Raw genomic sequence first — 18,680 nt, forward strand, 5'->3', positions numbered from 1 at the left:
AGAGTGGACATCCTTGTCTTTTTCCTGGCTGTAGAGGAAAAGATCTCAGTTTTCCTCCATTTAGGATGATCTTAGCTGTGGGTTTTTCATGGATGACCTTTAGTATGTTGAGATATGTTCCCTCTAAACCTGCTTTGTTGAAATTTTTTTTTAAAATCATGAATGGATGTTGCACTTTGTCAAATGCTTTTTCTGCATCTATTGAAATGATCATATGGTTCTTATCATTTCTTTAATTGATGTGGTGTATCACACTGATTGATTTGTGAATATTGAAACACACTTGAAACCCAGGAATAAATCCCATTTGATTGTGGCAAATGATTTTTTTAATGTGATGTTGGCTTCAGTTTGCTGTTATTTTAATTGACAATTTTTGCATCCATGTTCATCATGTATAATGGCCTATAGTTCTCTTTTTTAGTGGAGTCTTTATCTGGTTTGCTATCTGGGTAATGCTGGCCTCAGAGATTGAATTTGGAAGTCTTCGTTCCTTTTCTGGTTTTATTGGAGTAGTTTGAGAAGAATAGGTATTAATTCTTCTTTAAATGTATGGTAGAATTCACCCATGAAGCCATCTGGCCCTGGATTTTTGTTTGTTGGAAGTTTTTTGATTACTGATTCATTTTATTTGTTAGTTATCAGTCTGTTCCTGTTTTCTATTTCTTCCTATTTTCACTTTTGGTAGCTTATATGGTTCTAGGAATTTATCCATTGATTTTTGTTAGGTTTCTTTGTGCCTCCTGAATCTGGATATCTGTTTCTTTCCCCAGATTACAGGAGTTTTCAGCTATTATTTATTCAAGTATATTTTCTTCCCTGCTTCTCTCTTGCTCTTCTTCTGAGACTCGTATAATATGAATGTCATTACACTTGATGGAGTTGCTGAGTTCTCTAAGTCTATTCTTACTTTGCATAATTCTTTTTTTTTCTGATTTTTGTTCAGCTTTATTACTTTCCATTACTATGTCTTCTGGGTCATTAATTCATTCCTCTGCCCCTTCCAGCTTGTTATTCATTGTCTCAAGTATATTTCTAATCTCACTTATTGCACTCTTCACCTTTGATTCCTTTTTATCTCTGTGTTAAGAGTCTCACTGATGTCTTCCACTCTTTTCTCAAGTCTAGTGAGTATCCTTATGGTTATTGCTTTAAGTACTCCGTCAGGCATGTTACTTATATCTGTTTTGCTTAGATCTCTGGCTGTGGCCTTGTCCTGTTCTTTCATTTGGGACAGATTTATCTATCTTCTCATTTTGTCTAAGTCTCTGTGACTGTTTCTATGTGTTGTAAAAGTCAGATATTTCTCTTGTTCTAGAGGGCAATGGCCTTATGAAGAATATGTCCTATAGTGCCCTACCTTGTAGTGTCCCCTGTTCCCCAGGGCCTGGTGCTTCAGTAAGCGTGTCCAATGTGTACTGCATGCACTCTGCTTTTGTGTCCTGGCCACTTTATCCTTCAGGCTAGTCATCTTCAGAAGTTATCTTTTTCTGTTGTGGGCAGTGTTTGGTCCCTGAGTTCAATATGGTATAACACCCAGTGCACCATGCCATATGTGCCCTCCTTAATACCCATCACTGGCCTATCCCAATCCCCCATCCTCCTCCCCTCTGAAGCCCTCAGTTTGTTTCCCAGAGTCCATAGTCTCTCATGGTTCATTCCGCCTTCTGTTTACCCCCCCTTCATTCTTCCCTTACTCCTCCTACAGATCTTCCTGCTATTTCTTATGTTCCATAAATGAGTGAAACCATATTATATTGCATGGTGCACTGGGTGTTATATGCAAATAATGAATCATGGAACATTACATCAAAAACTAAGGATATACAGTATGGTGACTTACATAATAAAAAATTATTATAAAAAAAAGAAACCAGCATAATAATTGTTTTTCTCTGCTTGACTTATTTCACTTAGCATAATCTCCTCCAGTCCTGTCCATGTTGCTACAAGTGTTGGGTACTTGTTCCTTCTGATGGCTGAGTGATATTCCATTGTATATATGGATGACATCTTCTTAAGCCAGTCATCTGTTGAAGGGCATCTCAGCTCCTTCCACAATTTAGCTATTGTGGACATGCTGCCATGAACATTGGGGTGTGTATGGCCCTTCTCTTCACTACGTCTGTCTCTTTGGGGTAAATACCCAGTAGTGCAATTGCTGGGTCATAGGGTAGCTCAATTTTTAACTTTTTAAGGGACCTCCACACTGATTTCCAAAGTGGCTGTACCAACTTGCATTCCCACCAGCAGTGTAAGAGGGATCCCCTTTCTCCACATCCTCTCCAACATTTGTTGTTTTCTGCCTTGTCCATTTTTGCCATTCTAACTGGCTTAAGGTGGTATCGCAATGTCGTTTTGATTTGAATTTCCCTGATAGCTAATGATTTTGAACATTTTTTCATGTGTCTATTAGCCATTTGATTGTCATCATTGGAAAAGTGTCTGTTCATATCTTCTGCCCATTTTTTGATTTGATTATTTGTTTCCCATGTATTGAGTTTGAGAAGTTCTTTGTAGATCTTGGATACCAGTCTTTTATCTGTGGTGTCATTTGCAAATATCTTCTCCCATTCTGTGGGCTGCCTCTTAGTTTTTTTGACTGTTTCCTTGGCTGTGCAGAAGGTTTTTATCTTGATGAAGTCCCACAAGTTCATTTTATCTTTTGTTTCTCTTGCCTTTGGAGATGTGTCATGAAAAAATGTTGCTGTGGCCAATGTCAAAGAGGTTACAGCTTATGTTCTCCTCTAGGATTTTGATGGATTCCTGTCTCACATCGAGGTCTTTCATCCATTTGGAGTTTATCTTTGTGAATGGTGTGAGAGAGTGGTTAAGTTTCATTCTTTTGCACGTAGCTGTCCAATTTTCCCAACACCGTTTATTGAAGAGACTGTCTTTTTTCCACCGAATGTTTTTTCCTGCTTCATCAAAGATTAGTTGCCCAAAGAGCCGATGGTCCATTTCTGGGTTCTCTATTCTGTTCCATTGGTCTATGTGTCTGTTTTTGTGCCAGTACCATGCTGTCTTGGTGATCACAGCTTTGCGGTATAACTTGAAATCTGGCAACGTGATGCCCCCAGCTTTGTTTTTCTTTTTCAACAATTCCTTAGTGATTTGAGGCCTTTTCTGGTTCCACACAAGTTTAAGGGCTGTTTGTTCCAGATCTTTGAAAAATGTCATTGGTATTTTGATCGGGATGGCATTGAAAGTATAGATTGCTCTGGGTAGCATAGACATTTTAACTATGTTTATTGTTCTGATCCATGATCATGGAATATTTTTCCATCTTTTTGTCTTCTTCAGTGTCTTTCAAGAGTGATCTGTAGTTTCTACAATATAGATCCTTTACGTTTCTGGTTAAGTTAATTCTGAGATAACGTATGATATTTGGTGCTATTGTAAATGGAATCGATTCCCTAATATCTCTTTCTTCAGTCTCATTGTTCATGTATAGAAATGCAACTGATTTCTGAGCATTGATTTTGTATCCCACCACCTTAGTAGTTTGGGGGTGGAGTCTTTTGGGTTTTCCATATAGAATATCATGTCATCTGCGAAGAGAGACAGCTTGACTTCTTTGCCGATTTGGATACCTTTTATCCCTTTTTGTTGTCTGAGTGCTGTTGCAAGGACTTCTAGTACTATGTTGAATAATAATGGCGAGAGTGGGCATCCTTGTCATGTTCCTGATCTTAAGGGAAAGGCTTTCAGCTTTTCCCCATTGAGAATGATATTTGCTGTAGGCTTTTCATAGATGGTTTTTATGATATTGAGGAATGTACCCTCTATCCCTACATTCTGAGGGGTTTTAATTGGGAAAGGATGTTGTATTTTGTCAAATGCTTTTTCTGCATCAATGGAGAGGATCATATGGTTCTTGACTCTTTTCTTGTTGATGTGATGTATCACATGGATCGATTTGTGAATGTTGAACCACACTTGCATCCCAGGGATGAATCCCACTTGGTCTTGATGGATAATCCTTTCAATGTACTGTTGGATCCTATTAACTAGGATCTTGTTGAGAATTTTGGCATCCATATTCATGAGGGATATCGGTCTGTAATTCTCCTTTGTGAATGGGTTTTTGCCTGGTTTGGGGATGAATGTAATACTGGCCTCAGAATGAGTTTGGTAGTTTTCCTTCTGTTTCTATTTTTTGAAACAGCTTTGGGATAATTGGTATTGTTTCTTCTTTGAATGTTTGGTAGAATTCCCCAGGGAATCCATCAGGCCCTGGATTCTTGTTTTGGGGGAGGGTTTTGATCACTGCTTCAATCTCTTCATAATTAATTGGTCTGTTTAAATAATCAATTTCTTTCTGTTTCAGTCTTGGTAGTTTATAGGTTTCCAGGAACTTTCTCCAGAATAGACCATATACTGGGTCACAAAACAGGTCTCAATGAATACCAAAAGACTGAGATTATACCCTGCGTATTCTTACACCACCATCCTTGAAACTGGAACTCAATCACAAGGACAAATTTGGAAGAAACTCAAACACTTGTAAACTAAGAACCATCCTGCTCAAGAGTGATTGGATAAACCAGGAAAATGAAAGTCAGATTAAGCAATTTTTGGAGACCAATGAGAATGAAAACACATTGGTCCAAAACCTATGGGACACAGCCAAGCAGTCCTATGGGGAAAATACATAGTCATCCCAGCCTCACTCAAAAGAATAGAAAAACCTAAAAATGCAGTTTTTGTATTCTCACCTCAAGAAGCTGGAGCTGGAGCTGGAACAGAAGAACAGGCCTAACCCACGCACGAGAAGGCAGTTGATCAAGATTAGAGCAGAGATCAATGAATTAGAACCCAGGAACACAGTAGAGCAGATTGACAGAACTAGAAGCTAGTTCTCTGAATGAATAAATAAGATCTATAAGCCACTGGCCAGACTTATTCAAAAGAATAGAGAAAGGACCCAAATTAATAAAATTATGAATGAAAGTGGAGAGATCACGACCAACACCAATGACATAGGAAGGATCATTAGAAACTTTTATCAACAGCTTTATGCCAATAAATTAAACAACCTGGAAGTAATGCTCTAATTTCTCTTGAGTTAATACCTACATTGGAATGGTTGGATAATTTGGTAGATTTATGGGCAATGTTTTTAAAGATTGCTGGACTGTTTTCCAAAATGCTTGTAATAACATTTTACAATTCTATTGGCAGTATATGAGAGTTCTAGTTTCTCTGCATCTTTGTCCATACTTAGTTTGGTCTGGCTTTTTGTTTTTACACATTCTAAGGTATGTAGTAAGGGTTTTGCTTTGCATTTTCCTGATGATTAGTGATATTGAGCATATTTTCATGTGCTTATTTGCCATCCTTATATATTCTACAGTGACGTGTCTGTTCAAAACTTTCTCCATTTTAATGGAGTTGTTTGTTATTGTTGTGTTTTGAGAATTTTGCAGAATATATCCTGGATATGATGAGTCCTTTATGAGATAAATAATTTGCAGTTTTCTCTCCTAGTCTGTGGCTTGTCTTTGTGTTTACTTAACAGCGACATTTGAGAAGCAGGAAGTCCAATTAATAAAATTTTCCTTTTATAGATCATACTTTTAGTGCTGTATCCAAGAAAATTTCCCAGGAAGAAAGAGACTTTTCTATATTTTACCTTAGGGATCTTATAGTTATAAATTTTACATTTAGGCATATGATCCATTTAGTTAACTTTTGTATATGATTCAATGAACAGATCAGAGTAAAATAATTTTTCTCTTTTTTTGCATGTGGATATCCAATTGCTCCAGTAGCATTTGTGGAAAACAATACTATTTCTTCACTGAACTGTCACTGAACCTTTGTTGAAAATCAATCAGCCATGAATGTATAGGTGTATTTCTGGATTCTTCATTGATCAAATTGATTGTACTGATGCAATACTACACTGTTTTGACTATTGTAGCTTTATAATAAGTCTTGATGTGAGATAATGTGTGATCTTCAACTTCTCTCTTCTTTTTCAAGGTCGTATTTGTTATTCTAGGTCCTTTGCATTCCCATATGAATTTCAGAATCCGTTTGTTAATTTCAGCAGAAAAGATGGCTGGAATTTCTACAGAACATTCTTAGGAAAACCTTTGTAAAGAAGACCTAAATAAATGGAGATACATACCATGTTCATAAATCAGAAGACCCTACATTATTAAAATGCTCTTTCCAAATTAATCCATATGTGACCCCTCAAAGGTGTCTATACTCTAATTCCCGATGTTAATGTCTGCATGTGTTATGTTGTGTGGCAAAGGGACTTTGCAGATAGAATTAAGGTTACAAACCTTAATACAAGATTTTCCTTGATTATCTAGGTGTTCTCAGTGTAATCACATGGGCCCTTAAAAGAAGTAGAAGACAGAAGAGTCAGTTAGAGAGATGAAACAGAAGAAGAGGCAAGGGATCTGAAGTGTGAGAGGGACTTGACCTACTGTTGCTGGCTTTGATGATAGATGAGGGTATGTGTCATGACCCAGGGAATGTAGGTAACCTCTAGAAGTGAGAACAACTCCTGGGTGACAGCCAGTGAGGAAATTGGGGCCTCAATATTACAGCTGCAAGGAAGTGAATTATGTCAACAACTTGAATTAATAAGAAAGCAGATTCTTTCCTAGAGCCTCCAGGAAGGTGGCACCACCTTGATTTTGTCTTGATGAGGCTCTAGTCCTAAAGGTAGCTGAGCCCACCATACTTTTGACATCTGAAAACTGTGATATAAGAAGTGGGTTTTATTTTAAGCCACTACATGTGTGGTAATTTGTTTTGGCCGGTATAGAAAACTAGTACTCTTTCTCTCTTTTTAAAGAGTTATGTATTTATTTTAGGGGCGGCAGGGAGGGCAGAGGGAGAAAGAGGAACCTGAAGCAGGGCTTGATCTCATGACCCTGAAATCATGACCTGAGCCAAAATCAAGAGTTGGACACTTAACCGACTGAGCTACCCATGCACCCCAAAGTAGTACTCTTTTCATGTCTATAGAATTTATAGTCATGTCACTGTTCTTTTTCTTGGTATTGGCAAATTTTGTCCTCTAATGTTTTGTCCTATTCAAATTGGCTAAGGTTTATCAGCCTTCTTGATTTTCTCTAAGAATCAAATTTTAGTGTCATTGCTTTGCTGTAATATTTTTCCACTTTCTATTTCACTGATTCCTGCTCCAATTCTTATTCTTTCTTTTCTTCTACTTATTCTGTGTTTCATTTGCCCTAATCATTTAAAAAATGAGCATACTGAACAAAAACTTCACAAAAGATCTATGGATGGCAAATAGCTACATGAAAAATCACTCAACATCATTAGCCTTTTGAGAAATGCAATTTGAAACTACAACAAATACCCTTCATACTCATTGGAATGTCAAACACTAAAAAGGCTGACCCAGTGTTGAAAATCTGGGGTAACAAATTCTCATGTACTCCTGGGGGCATTGTAAAATGTTACAACTATATTGGAACAGTCTCACAGCTTCTTAAAATAGAAATATTTTATAATATTAACCTATCATATGATCAACTATTCCATTCCTAGGTATTTATCCAAGGGAACTGAAAACATATGCATTTATAGATAATTGTGTATGAAAGTTAATAGCACATTCATTTGTACTAGTCAAACAATGGAAGCAATCCAAATGTCCCATCAACAGTGAATAGATATGTCCAACATCCCATAGCCATACTATGATGTACTACTAAATAATGAAAAATAATGAACTATTGATCTACAAACCAACACTGAAGAATCTTAAAATAGTTGTGTTGAAATGGAAGTGGTCAGACAAAAGAATGCATGCTGTATGATTGCATCTACAGAAAATATAGAAAATGTAAACTAATCTATAGTGAAAGAAAAGATATGAATAGTTCCTGGGGGTAGGGTGGGGTTACAGGGGGAGCTAAAGGGGTTACAAGAAAGCAAACATTAGTAAACTGCTGGGGATAGTGAATGTTTTCATTATCTTGATTGTATTATTGGTTTTGTGGATATATACATTAGCCAAAATATAAATTATACATTTTAAATATGCTCAGCTTGCAGAGTATAAATTTTCTTCAACAAAGAAAACAATCAGAAGATAAAAACTCAGTGTGTTAACAATTGAACTACATCTATGTCTACATGTCCACTTATTTGTTTTTCAGGGTGGATTGCTATTCTGGGTGCCATCTGGTTGCTAATTTTAGCTGATATTCATGATTTTGAGATAATTCTACACCGAGTGGAATGGGCAACTCTTCTATTCTTTGCAGCACTCTTTGTTCTGATGGAGGTAAGGCTTTAGAACTTTTGCAACGTAATCTTTTACCTTTTATATTTCGTATTTTATTGAGTGAATGAAAAAAGCCCAAATCTATAAGTCTTTTCACATATTCACCAAGGAGAAAATGATGGAGGTTGTAATTAGAATATTTTAAGTTAAACCAGCTTTTATCTCAGCCACCTAAATATTTCTGATAAAATTGGTTGGTTTTTTTTTTTTTTTGGTTGCTTTCTTAAAAAATTATCTTTGTGGTTTGTAAACTTGTTCAAATTTCATTTGCTATAAAGTAGAATTTGCTCTAATGACTTGTTATAGCAAATTGACAGGGTAATATTATATTGATGATCTGTTTCATTTTGTAATATTTAAGTAAATATTGTTATCATGGAAAAGACTACATCAAAGAAAATGGATAATGTATATTCTTTTAGTTATAGTTGTTATAACATTTATTCAAAAATTACATTATTGTTCAATCTTGAGACTTGATTTATGAATTTGTGTCCCCCTCAAATACAAGGTTTGATGACACAGAAAAATACTACTCCCTAAAGGATGTCCTCAAGCACACCAAATGTCTCACATTAATTACCTTAACTTGCTGATGACAGACCCATTCAGTATTATTTCTTCTCTGGATTAAAACTTTGACACTTCTCCCCCCTAATTGTCTTTAAGACAGGTCCCTTGAATTTTTGTAATTTTTGTCTTTACTCATGCGTGGATGTAATCAAGTGACTAATTTAATCCCTACAAATCACTCGGGGAGTTGTGAATTACATTTGAGGTCCTTGGTTCCCTACTCAAAAACTTCACCTTTTTTACTCTGGATATTCTTCCCACATACAATATGGAGGGGAAATTTCTGCTGACTGTTTTCATGATTGGACTTTGAAAGTCTCTGCCTTGATTACATATTTACTTCAGGTATAAATTGCTATCTCATCTGGGTTTTGGGCATATTTTCCCCAGTTTTATGCTTCACTTTGTGTTGATGGAATAAACAATGGAATTTTTAAAACAACTTTATTGAGATGTAATTTACATAACATAAAATTCACCCATGTTAAGTTTTATAATTCAATGATTTTTAATAAATTCAGAACATTGGCATCATCCAAAAAGATCCCACATGTCCTTTTACAATTAATTCTAGCTCCCAACTCCAGCTTTAGCAACCACTAATTTTTCTATTTATTTGCCTTTCCTATACATTTTATCTAAAGGAATCATGTACTGTATAGTCTTTTCTGTCTGGTTTCTTTAATTAGAATAATGATAATAATGTTGAGTTTTATTTATGTCCTTGTATGTATCTTTATTTCATTTTTTATTATTGAATATTATTCCACTGTGTGGATTTGCTATATTTTATTTACCCAATCACCATTTGATGAATATTTGTATTGTTTCCAATTTTGAATTTTTTGAACATTACTGTCATAAGCATTGTGTATAAGTCTGTGTGTGGACATATATTTTTATTTCTTTGAGGTAGATGCTAGGTAGATGCTAAGGTTAGCTTCTTAAGAAACAGCCAAAATATTTTCCACAGTGGCTGCACCATTTTGCATTCTCACCAGTACTGTAATAGGATTCTAGTGTCTCTACATTCTATAGCCTATTGGCTTTCTTTTTGATTATTAGACATTCTAGTAGGTGTGAAGTGGTATCTCATTGTGATATTCAACATCATATTATTAGTCACTTTTATATGTTTGGCAAATTTCTATTGAAGACTTTTCACCACTTTTCATTTTTTTTTCTTTTTTGAGTCATAATAGTCTTTTATATATTAATCTTTCATTAAATATATTATTTAATTCTGATTGTACATTGCCATCATATAGAAATACAATTAATTTTTTATATTGATGTGTATTCTGTGACTTTGTTGAACTCATTTTTTAGTCTAGTAGTTATTTTTGGATTCCTTAGAATTTTCTTTCATATCATTTGCAAATAAAGTCATTTTAATGTCTTCCTTTCTGATCTGGATGCCTCTAACTAGCTCACAGTCTCTCCCTTCCTCTCTTTCCTATTTTCCCTTCTCTTTCTTTTTCTCTTGTCTTTTTGGCTAGAACTTCCAGTTCAATGTTGGATAAAAGTGGTGAGCATTGACATCCATAGCTTGTTCCTGAGCTTAGGGCAAAGCATTCAGCTTTTCACTATTATGCATAATGTTTGTTCTAGGTTTTTCTTAATAGAAGCTCTTTATTGGGTTAAAAAAGTTCCAATATATTCCTAGTTTGTTGTGAATTTTTATCAGAAATATATATTGGATTTTGAAAAATCCTTGTCTATATCTGTTGAGAATACCATGTGATTTTTATCCTTGAGTCTATTAATTTGAATCTATTAATATGGTACACTACATTGATGGATTTTCAGATGTTAAATCTATTTTACATTCTTAGAATAAATCTCACTTGGTCATGGTGCATAATAAATTGTTGAATTCAGTTTGTATATTCATGAGGGATATCAGTCTGTATTATTTTTATGTGATGTCTCTGGCTTTGGTATCAGCATAATACTGAATGAGTATAGTAGAATAAGTTGAGAAGTGTTCTTTGTAGAAGAGTTTGTGAAGGATTGGTTTTAATATTCGATTGAAATGTTCAGTGAAGCCATCTGGGCCTAGAATTTAATTTGTGGGGAAGTTTTGTGTTTGTTTTATGAATTCAATTTCTTTGGTTATTCAGATGTCTATTTTTTTCTTGAGTAAATTTTAGTAATTTTTGCCTTTTCTGAATTTGTCTATTTCATTTAAATTCTTTATTTTTGGCATAAGTTTTTTATAATATTGCCTTATAATACTTTTTTTATTTCTGTGAAGGCATTAGTGATGCCCCCTCTCTCATTTCTGATTTCGTGATTAGTGTCTTTCTTTCTTGATTAGTGTAGGTGAAGTTGGACAATTTTGTTAATCTTTTTTAAAAAGTGTGAATTTTAATTTCATTGATTTTGTCCATGTTTTTTTCTATTTCATTGTTTTCTCCTTCATTTCACCTTTATTATTTCATTTCTTACACTTGCCCTTGACTTACTGTTCCTTTTTTCCCCCTGGGTTCTTAATGAGGAACCTTAAGTTATTGACTTGAAATCTTTCTTATTTTCTCATATAGGCATTTAAAGCTATATATTTTCCCCAGGCACCACTTCTCTGCATCCCTTAAATTATGTGCATTGTCTTCCATTTTCATTTACTTCCAAATATTTTCTAATTTTCCTTGTAATTTCTTTTTGAATCAGATTATTTAGAAGTATGTTTTTAAAGTTCCAAATATTTGAGGATTGCCCATATTTCCTTCTGTTTTTGATCTTTAATTTAATTCAGTGTGTTTTCCATCATTTCAGGTCTCTTAATTTTATTGAGACTGGTTTTGTGGTCTAGAATTTGGTCTTTTCCTGGAGAATATTCCACTTGTGCTTGAAAAGCATGTATTTTTTGCTGTTGTTTGGTGGAATGTACTATTAAATGTCAGATATGTCATGTTTGTTAACAGTTTTAAATCTCACATATCACAGGTATGTGATATATAGTGGTTCTATCAGTTATTGAGAGTGGGATATTGAAGTCGTCATTATTGTTGAATTGTGTATTTTTTCTTTCAAGAGTGTTCATTTTGCTTTATGTATTTTGAGGATCTGTTGTTAGACACATATATTTTAGAATTATTATATCATCCAAATGAATTGAGCTTTTTTCATTCTTAAGTGTCCTTTCTTTTCTTTAGTAATATTTTTGTGCTGCGGTCTATTTTGACTGATATTGATATAGCCACTTTAATCCTCTTTTGTTTACTGTTCTTTTGGGCTACCATTTTAAAAAATTCAGTTTCACAATTTTTTTGATTGAAATATTTAAACCGTTCACATTTAATAAAATTATTTCATTGTTGAGTTTATGTCTGCCATTTTGCTATTTGTTTTTGTTATCTCATTTCTTTTTTGTTCTTTTCTTCTTCTTTGTTGCTTTCTTTGTGTTAAATAAATATTTTCTTCTGTACCATTTAAGTTCTCTTTTTTGTTTCTTTTTTTATACCATATTTTTAAATTACTTTCTTATGGTTACAGGAGTTAGGAATTATATCTTAATTTATTACAGTCTACTTTGGATTAACAGTAACTTCCTTCTAGCAAAACATAGAAATCTTCCTCCAATATAGCTCCAGTTTTTCATCTCTTCTTTGTGCTTTTATTGTTACATATGTTATATCTTTGTTATATGCTTAACATAGTCATATCATTATTATTTTATGCAATCTATTTTAAACAAAGAGAAGAAAACATATATTCATACAGTCTTTTATAAATTTGTATTTACCTTTTCCATGGCTCTTTATTTCTTTGTATGGATTTAAGTTGCCATATGGTGTCAACCTGAAGGAGTTCTTTTAGTATATCTTATAGAGTAGGTTGGCTAACAATGTATTCTCAGTTTTTGTATGTGAATACCTTCATTTTGCCTTCATTTTCAAAGGATAGTTTTGCTGGATCAATATAGGATTCTTAGTTTATAGTTGTTTTTTCTTTCAACACTTCAAATCTGTCATCCTACTGCCCTCTGGTTTCCATTACTTCTTATCAGAAGTTAGCTGTTAATCATACTGTTTTTCTTCTATGCATATTGACTCATTTTTCTGTTGATGCTTTTGAGACTTTGTCTTTGTCTCTCAGTAGTTTGACTATGATACATCTAGGTGTGGATGTCTTTGTGTTTATTGTACTTGTGCTTTAAATTTTTTGAGGTTTTCAGATCTGTAGGTTGATTTTTTAAAAATCAACTTTTAGTATTTTAATAGTTTTAGATTATTATTCCTTCAATTACACTATTATCCCTTTTTTTCTCTTTAAATTGTATTATTTTCCTCTCTTTTTGGGACCCTTATCACAGTTTGTTTGCTTGATGTAGTCCCAAAGTTCTTCATTTTGTTCATATTTCCTCATTATTTTTTCTTTCTATTCTTCAGAGCAATAATTTCTATTAATAAATTTTAGTTTTCTTCTTTTTAAAGATTTTATTTATTTATTGGAGAGAGAGTGTGTGCACATGAGTGGGGGGAGGGGCAGAGGGGGGAAGAGGGAGAAGCAGATTTCGTGCTGAGTGGGGAGCCCAATGTGGGCTTGATCCCAGGACCCTGAGATCATGACCTGAGCCAAAGTCTGAAGCTTAACCAACTGATGAGTTTTATTTTTCAATGAATCTTTTTATGTCATCTCAAATTTTTTGTTGAGTTTCTTTGCTGAATTTTTCATTTCACTTATGCTTTTCAGTTCCAGAATTTCCATATAATTTTCTTAAAAATAATTTTTATATTTATATTTTTATTATTTTCTACTTAAGACATTATTGTTATTATTTTTCAGTTCTTTAGACATGAACTCCTTCAGTTCTCTGAACATACTTAAAATTTGTTTTGAAGTCTTTTCTGAATCCAACATCTGTGCCCTCCTTACAATTTTTATTGACTGTTTCTCCCCCCAAGTATGGAATATACTTTCCTGTTTTTGTTGTCGAAAAACGGAAAATTTAGATAATATATTTTATCAACTCTGGCTGCTAATTCATTCCCTGGAGGGTTTTTGTTGATTCTGTTTATATAAAGTCACTATAAATGTTCTTTGTCTTTAGAACAATTTTTATATTAAAGTCAATTTTTTCTGATGTTAACATAGCCATGCCAACTCTTTTTTGATTATTGTTAATATGGTTAATCTTTTTTATCCTTTTACTTTGGATCTTTGAATCTAAATTGAATTGCTTGTGTATAGCATGTAGTTGGAACATATTTTTAATAAATATTCATTCAGCCAGAATCTGCCCTTTACTTGGTGTGTTTATCCCATTTACATTTAGTGTAAATATTGAGAAGGTAGCATTTATACATAATTTTTAAATTTTACATCGTTCTTTATATATCTCTTTTTGCCTGTTTTGTTGATCTCTTTGTTAAGGTGTTTGTCTCTGTTGATATCACAGATAGCTGTTAGGCTTCACTAATTCTCAAATTATTGCTCTATTGTTTTTGACAATTCCTGGGTCATAAATTTCTCCACAGTATGATCCATTTACATTTGGCTCCCCTTGCAAGGGTAGTCTTTGAGATTTGTTTTTTAGGTTTGTTCTGACTCTATGAAGCTTCTTCTTAGCTGTCTCTTTCCCTAGCTCCCTCTGGTAAACTAGCTAGCATATAGTTTATCTTCATAAGTTACTCTTACGGAGCTAACAGCTTCCTCTTAATTGCTTACCATCAAGTCTTTATTGTTTTTTTTTTAATTATTATGTTCAGTTAGCCAGCATATATAACACCATAAGTTTTGTTGTAGTGTTCAACAATTCATCAGTTGCATATAACACCCAGTGCTCATCCCAATATGTGCCCTCCTTAATACCCATCACCTGGTTATCCCATCCCCTCACGCCCCTCCCTTCTGTAACCCTCAGTTTTTTCCCCAGAGTCCAGAGTCTCTCATGGTTTGTCTCCCTCTCTGATTTCTTCCCATTCAGTTTTCCTTCCCTTCCCCTGTGGTCCTCCATGCTATTCCTTATGTTCCACATATGAGTGAAACATATGATAACTGTCTTGCTCTGCTTGACTTGTTTCACTTAGCATAATTCCCTCAAGTCTTTATTGTTTTTGAGAGAACTCTGAGGCTTGCACTTCCACATGCTGTTTTAAATAAAGTCAATTCCTTTGGGGAGAGTTTCAGAGCTCTCTTTTCTTATGGCCTGCCTTTCCTCCTGGACAAAATCTCTGAGTCACTGCTGTAGAGCTAAGGGAAGGGACAGTGACCTGTTTCTCTTGGAGTGATACTTCTGCTTTATGAGTAGGGCACTGAGTGCAGGCAGTAGTCTCTGGTCCTATGGGCTTGTGTCTCCTGGTTTGTAACTTACATCATGCAAAAAGCCATGAGGACAGTCATGGTTCTAATATTCTTTTTCTGATGCACCTGAGATAGGACTTTCACTGTATGAGTGGGGCCTGGGTGGAGGAGGAGATCTCCTAGTTTCATGGCCAAATGCTTCTGGAATTAGGTTCTGCAACATGGAACTATGGAGAAGGAATGCTGGTAGCCTATTCCTCCTAGGATGATATGGTAGTTTTTTCACCGTAAGTTAGAAAGAGGGAGCCCTATCTTCTTGAACATACCCATAGTCTCCATTATGCTGAGTCCAGGGTGGAGAATGCTTTATATTTGAAGTGCCATTGTTATCGTTGTTCTTATGAAGATTTTCTTGAATAAATATCTGATCACTTGTTGCATGCCCTTAATACAATTTCCAGAGAATTTTGTAAAAAAAATATTGTTTTTTCAACACATCTGGTTGTTTTGTTGGGAAGTAGGCATCCAGAGCTCCTTATTTGGCCATTCCAAAGTTAAGCTTCCCCACATTTCTTTTTACTTGTTTCTTTGTTTATTTTTTTGCCCTTCTAAGGTCAATAATTGGTGATTTCCAAAGCTAGTAAAAATTCTGAAACAACGTGAATACATTAGCAGCTGAGTTTTCCTTGAGAGATACTTCAAAGTTTATTTATCTCACTCTAGTGTAACAAAATGGTCTACAGCAAATAAAACCAATTAGCATAGTCTTTAAATTGACCTGGAATGTTTCACAAATATGATGATGTTTCTAGTATTTTTTCTGTCTGTGTTTGTTTAGGTACCTTAGGTGGATAATATTTCCCAGTGTTTATTTTATTTTCCTGTTACTTTTTTGAGGCCAGGATGATAATTATAACACCTAAGGCACTCTTAAGTTGGTAGAGTCCTCAGCATACATTCTAGGAGCTGATGGGAACTGTACAACCACTCCTCCCCTAGCCTACATCATATGCTGCAGCAATTGGGACCATGCTTGTGCTTTCTAACTACCTGAGGTCTTACATCTACTCGTGTAATTGTGGGTTTGACCTTAATAATGGTTCTTTGAGAAGAGCTATATGATATTTATCTTCTTGGATATATTGGAATATAAACCTTTAATTTTTTCTTATATCTTCTTTATAGCTTACTTCATTCCCTCTAATTGCCTCTTATTTTTCTCTTGGCAATTAGGGAAACCAAACTGGGTATATTGATTTAGTTACCTTGATACTGGGAAAGGCAATTATATCTAATTATATTCAGTCTACAGTAGTATCCTAGTGATAAAAATCAAGTATTTTTTGCATGTGAGCACTGAATTGGGAGAATTTGTCTAGTTGTTTTTGAGGATCTGTATCCTAATCATTCAAATTCATGAGACATTGATTATATTCATCTCTTTTTTTGAAGACTTCATTTATCTATTTGAGAGACAGTGAGAACAGGTGGTAGGGAGGGGCATATGAAAAAAGAGAGAGAAGCAGAATCCCTGCTGAGTGGGAAGCCCAATGCAGGGCTCATTCCTAGGACCTGGAGATCATGACTTGAGCCGAAGGCAGATGCTTAACTGACTGAGCCACAGGGGTGCCCTGATTATATTCATCTTAAAAAGTCAGAATACCATTAACATTTTTCACAGAGCTGGAAGAAATAATCCTAAAATTTATATGGAACAACAAAAGACCCCCGAATAGCTAAAGGAATATTGAAAAAGAAAACCAAAGCTGGAAGAATCACAATTCTGAACTTCAAGATGTATTACGAGGCTGTAATCATCAATACAGCATGGTACTGTCAAAAAAACAGACACATAGATCAATGCAACAGAATAGAGAACCCAGAAATGGACCCTCAACTCTGTGACCAACTAATCGTCAACAAAGCAAGAAAGGATATCCAATGAGAAAAGACAGTCTCTTCAACAAAGGGTGCTGGGAAAATTGGACAACCACATACAGAAGAATGAAACTGGATCATTTTCTTACACCATACACAAAGATAAACTCAAAATGGATAAAAGACCTAAATGTGAGACAGGAATCTACCAAAATCCTAGAGGAGAACACAGACAGCAACCTCTTTGACCTCAGCCACAGTAACTTCTTGCTAGACACAATCCCTGAAGACAGAGGAGACAAAAGCAAAAATTAACTATTGGAACTTCGTAAAGATAAAAAGCGTTTGCACAGCAAAGGAAACAGTTAACAAAACTAAAAGACAACCTACAGAATGGGAGAAGATAATTGCAAATGTCTTATCAGATAAAGAGGTAGTATCCTAGATCTATAAAGAACTTATCAAACCCAACACCCCAAAAACCAAAAAATCCAGTCAAGAAGTGGGCAGAAGTCATGAACAGACATTTCTCCAAAGAACACATACACATGTCAACAGACACATTTAAAAAAGGCTCTATATTACTCAGCATCCGTGAAATACAAATCAAGAACACAATGAGACACCACCTCACACCAGTCAGGATGGCTAAAATTAACAACTCAGGAAATGACAGATGTTGGTGAGGATGTGGAGAAAGGGGAACACTTTGCACTGTTGGTGGGAGTGCAAGCTGGTACAGCCACTCTGGAAAACAGTATGGAGTTTCCTCAAGAAGTTAAAAAGAGAGCTACCCTACTACCCAGCAATTGCACTACTGGGTATTTACCCCAAAGATACAAATGTAATGATCCAAAGGGCACCTGCACCCCAATGTTTATAGCAGCAATGTCCAAAATAGTTAAACTATGGAAAGAGTCCAGATGTCCATTGACAGATGGATGGATAAAGAAGATGTGGTATATATATACACACATATACAATGGAATACTCCTCAGCCATCAAAAAGAATGAAATCTTGACATTTGCAATGACGTGGATGGAACTAGAGGGTATTACGCTAAGGGAAATAAGTCAGTAAGAGAAGGGTAAATATCATATGATTTCACTCATGTGGAATTTAAGAGACAAAACAGATGACCATAGGGGAATGAATGAAAAATAAAATAAGAGGAAATGAGAGAGGGAGAAAAACCATAAGAGACTCTTAACTATAGGAAACAAACTGAGGGTTGCTGGAGGGGAAGAAGTGGGAGGATGGGGTAACTGGGCTATGGGCATTAGGAAGGGTACTTGATGTAATGAGAACTTGATGTTATATGCAATCAATGAATTACTAAACCGTACCTCTGAAACTAATAAAAAAATATAATTTTATAAAATTTATTTCCAATGAGTTTTTAAAATTTTCTGTCAACAATGGAGATATAATAAGTTTTCATATAGAAAAAGCAAATAGAGATTTCATTTGTACATGAAATTAATGTCAATAAAACCAGCTCAGCAAAGTTGTGCTTTTTCTATTTTTAAATTGTATTTATTTTTCTAATTCAAATTTACAGTAGTTAACATACAGTGCAATATTGGGTTTTGTTTTTTTTTTTTTTGGAGTAGAATTCAGTGATTTATCACTTACATACAACACCTAGCGTTCATCATATCAAGTGCCCTCCTTAATACCCATTGCCCTTCTACC

The 18,680-nt window shown here is 34.7% G+C and overlaps 1 protein-coding gene across 1 annotated transcript in view; it reads left to right on the forward strand.

The window, feature by feature from the left end:
- Window positions 1-18,680, forward strand: part of OCA2 (OCA2 melanosomal transmembrane protein) — a 456,357-nt gene that overhangs the window by 242,408 nt on the left and 195,269 nt on the right. The window contains exon 19 of the mRNA XM_008706322.1: window positions 8,157-8,284. Coding sequence (XP_008704544.1) covers window positions 8,157-8,284 — 128 coding nt within the window. The remainder of the gene's footprint in view (window positions 1-8,156; window positions 8,285-18,680) is intronic.

Source organism: Ursus maritimus, unplaced genomic scaffold, assembly GCF_017311325.1.
Source record: "Ursus maritimus isolate PB19 unplaced genomic scaffold, ASM1731132v1 scaffold_27, whole genome shotgun sequence".
In the NCBI taxonomy this organism is placed as follows: Eukaryota; Metazoa; Chordata; class Mammalia; order Carnivora; family Ursidae; genus Ursus; species Ursus maritimus.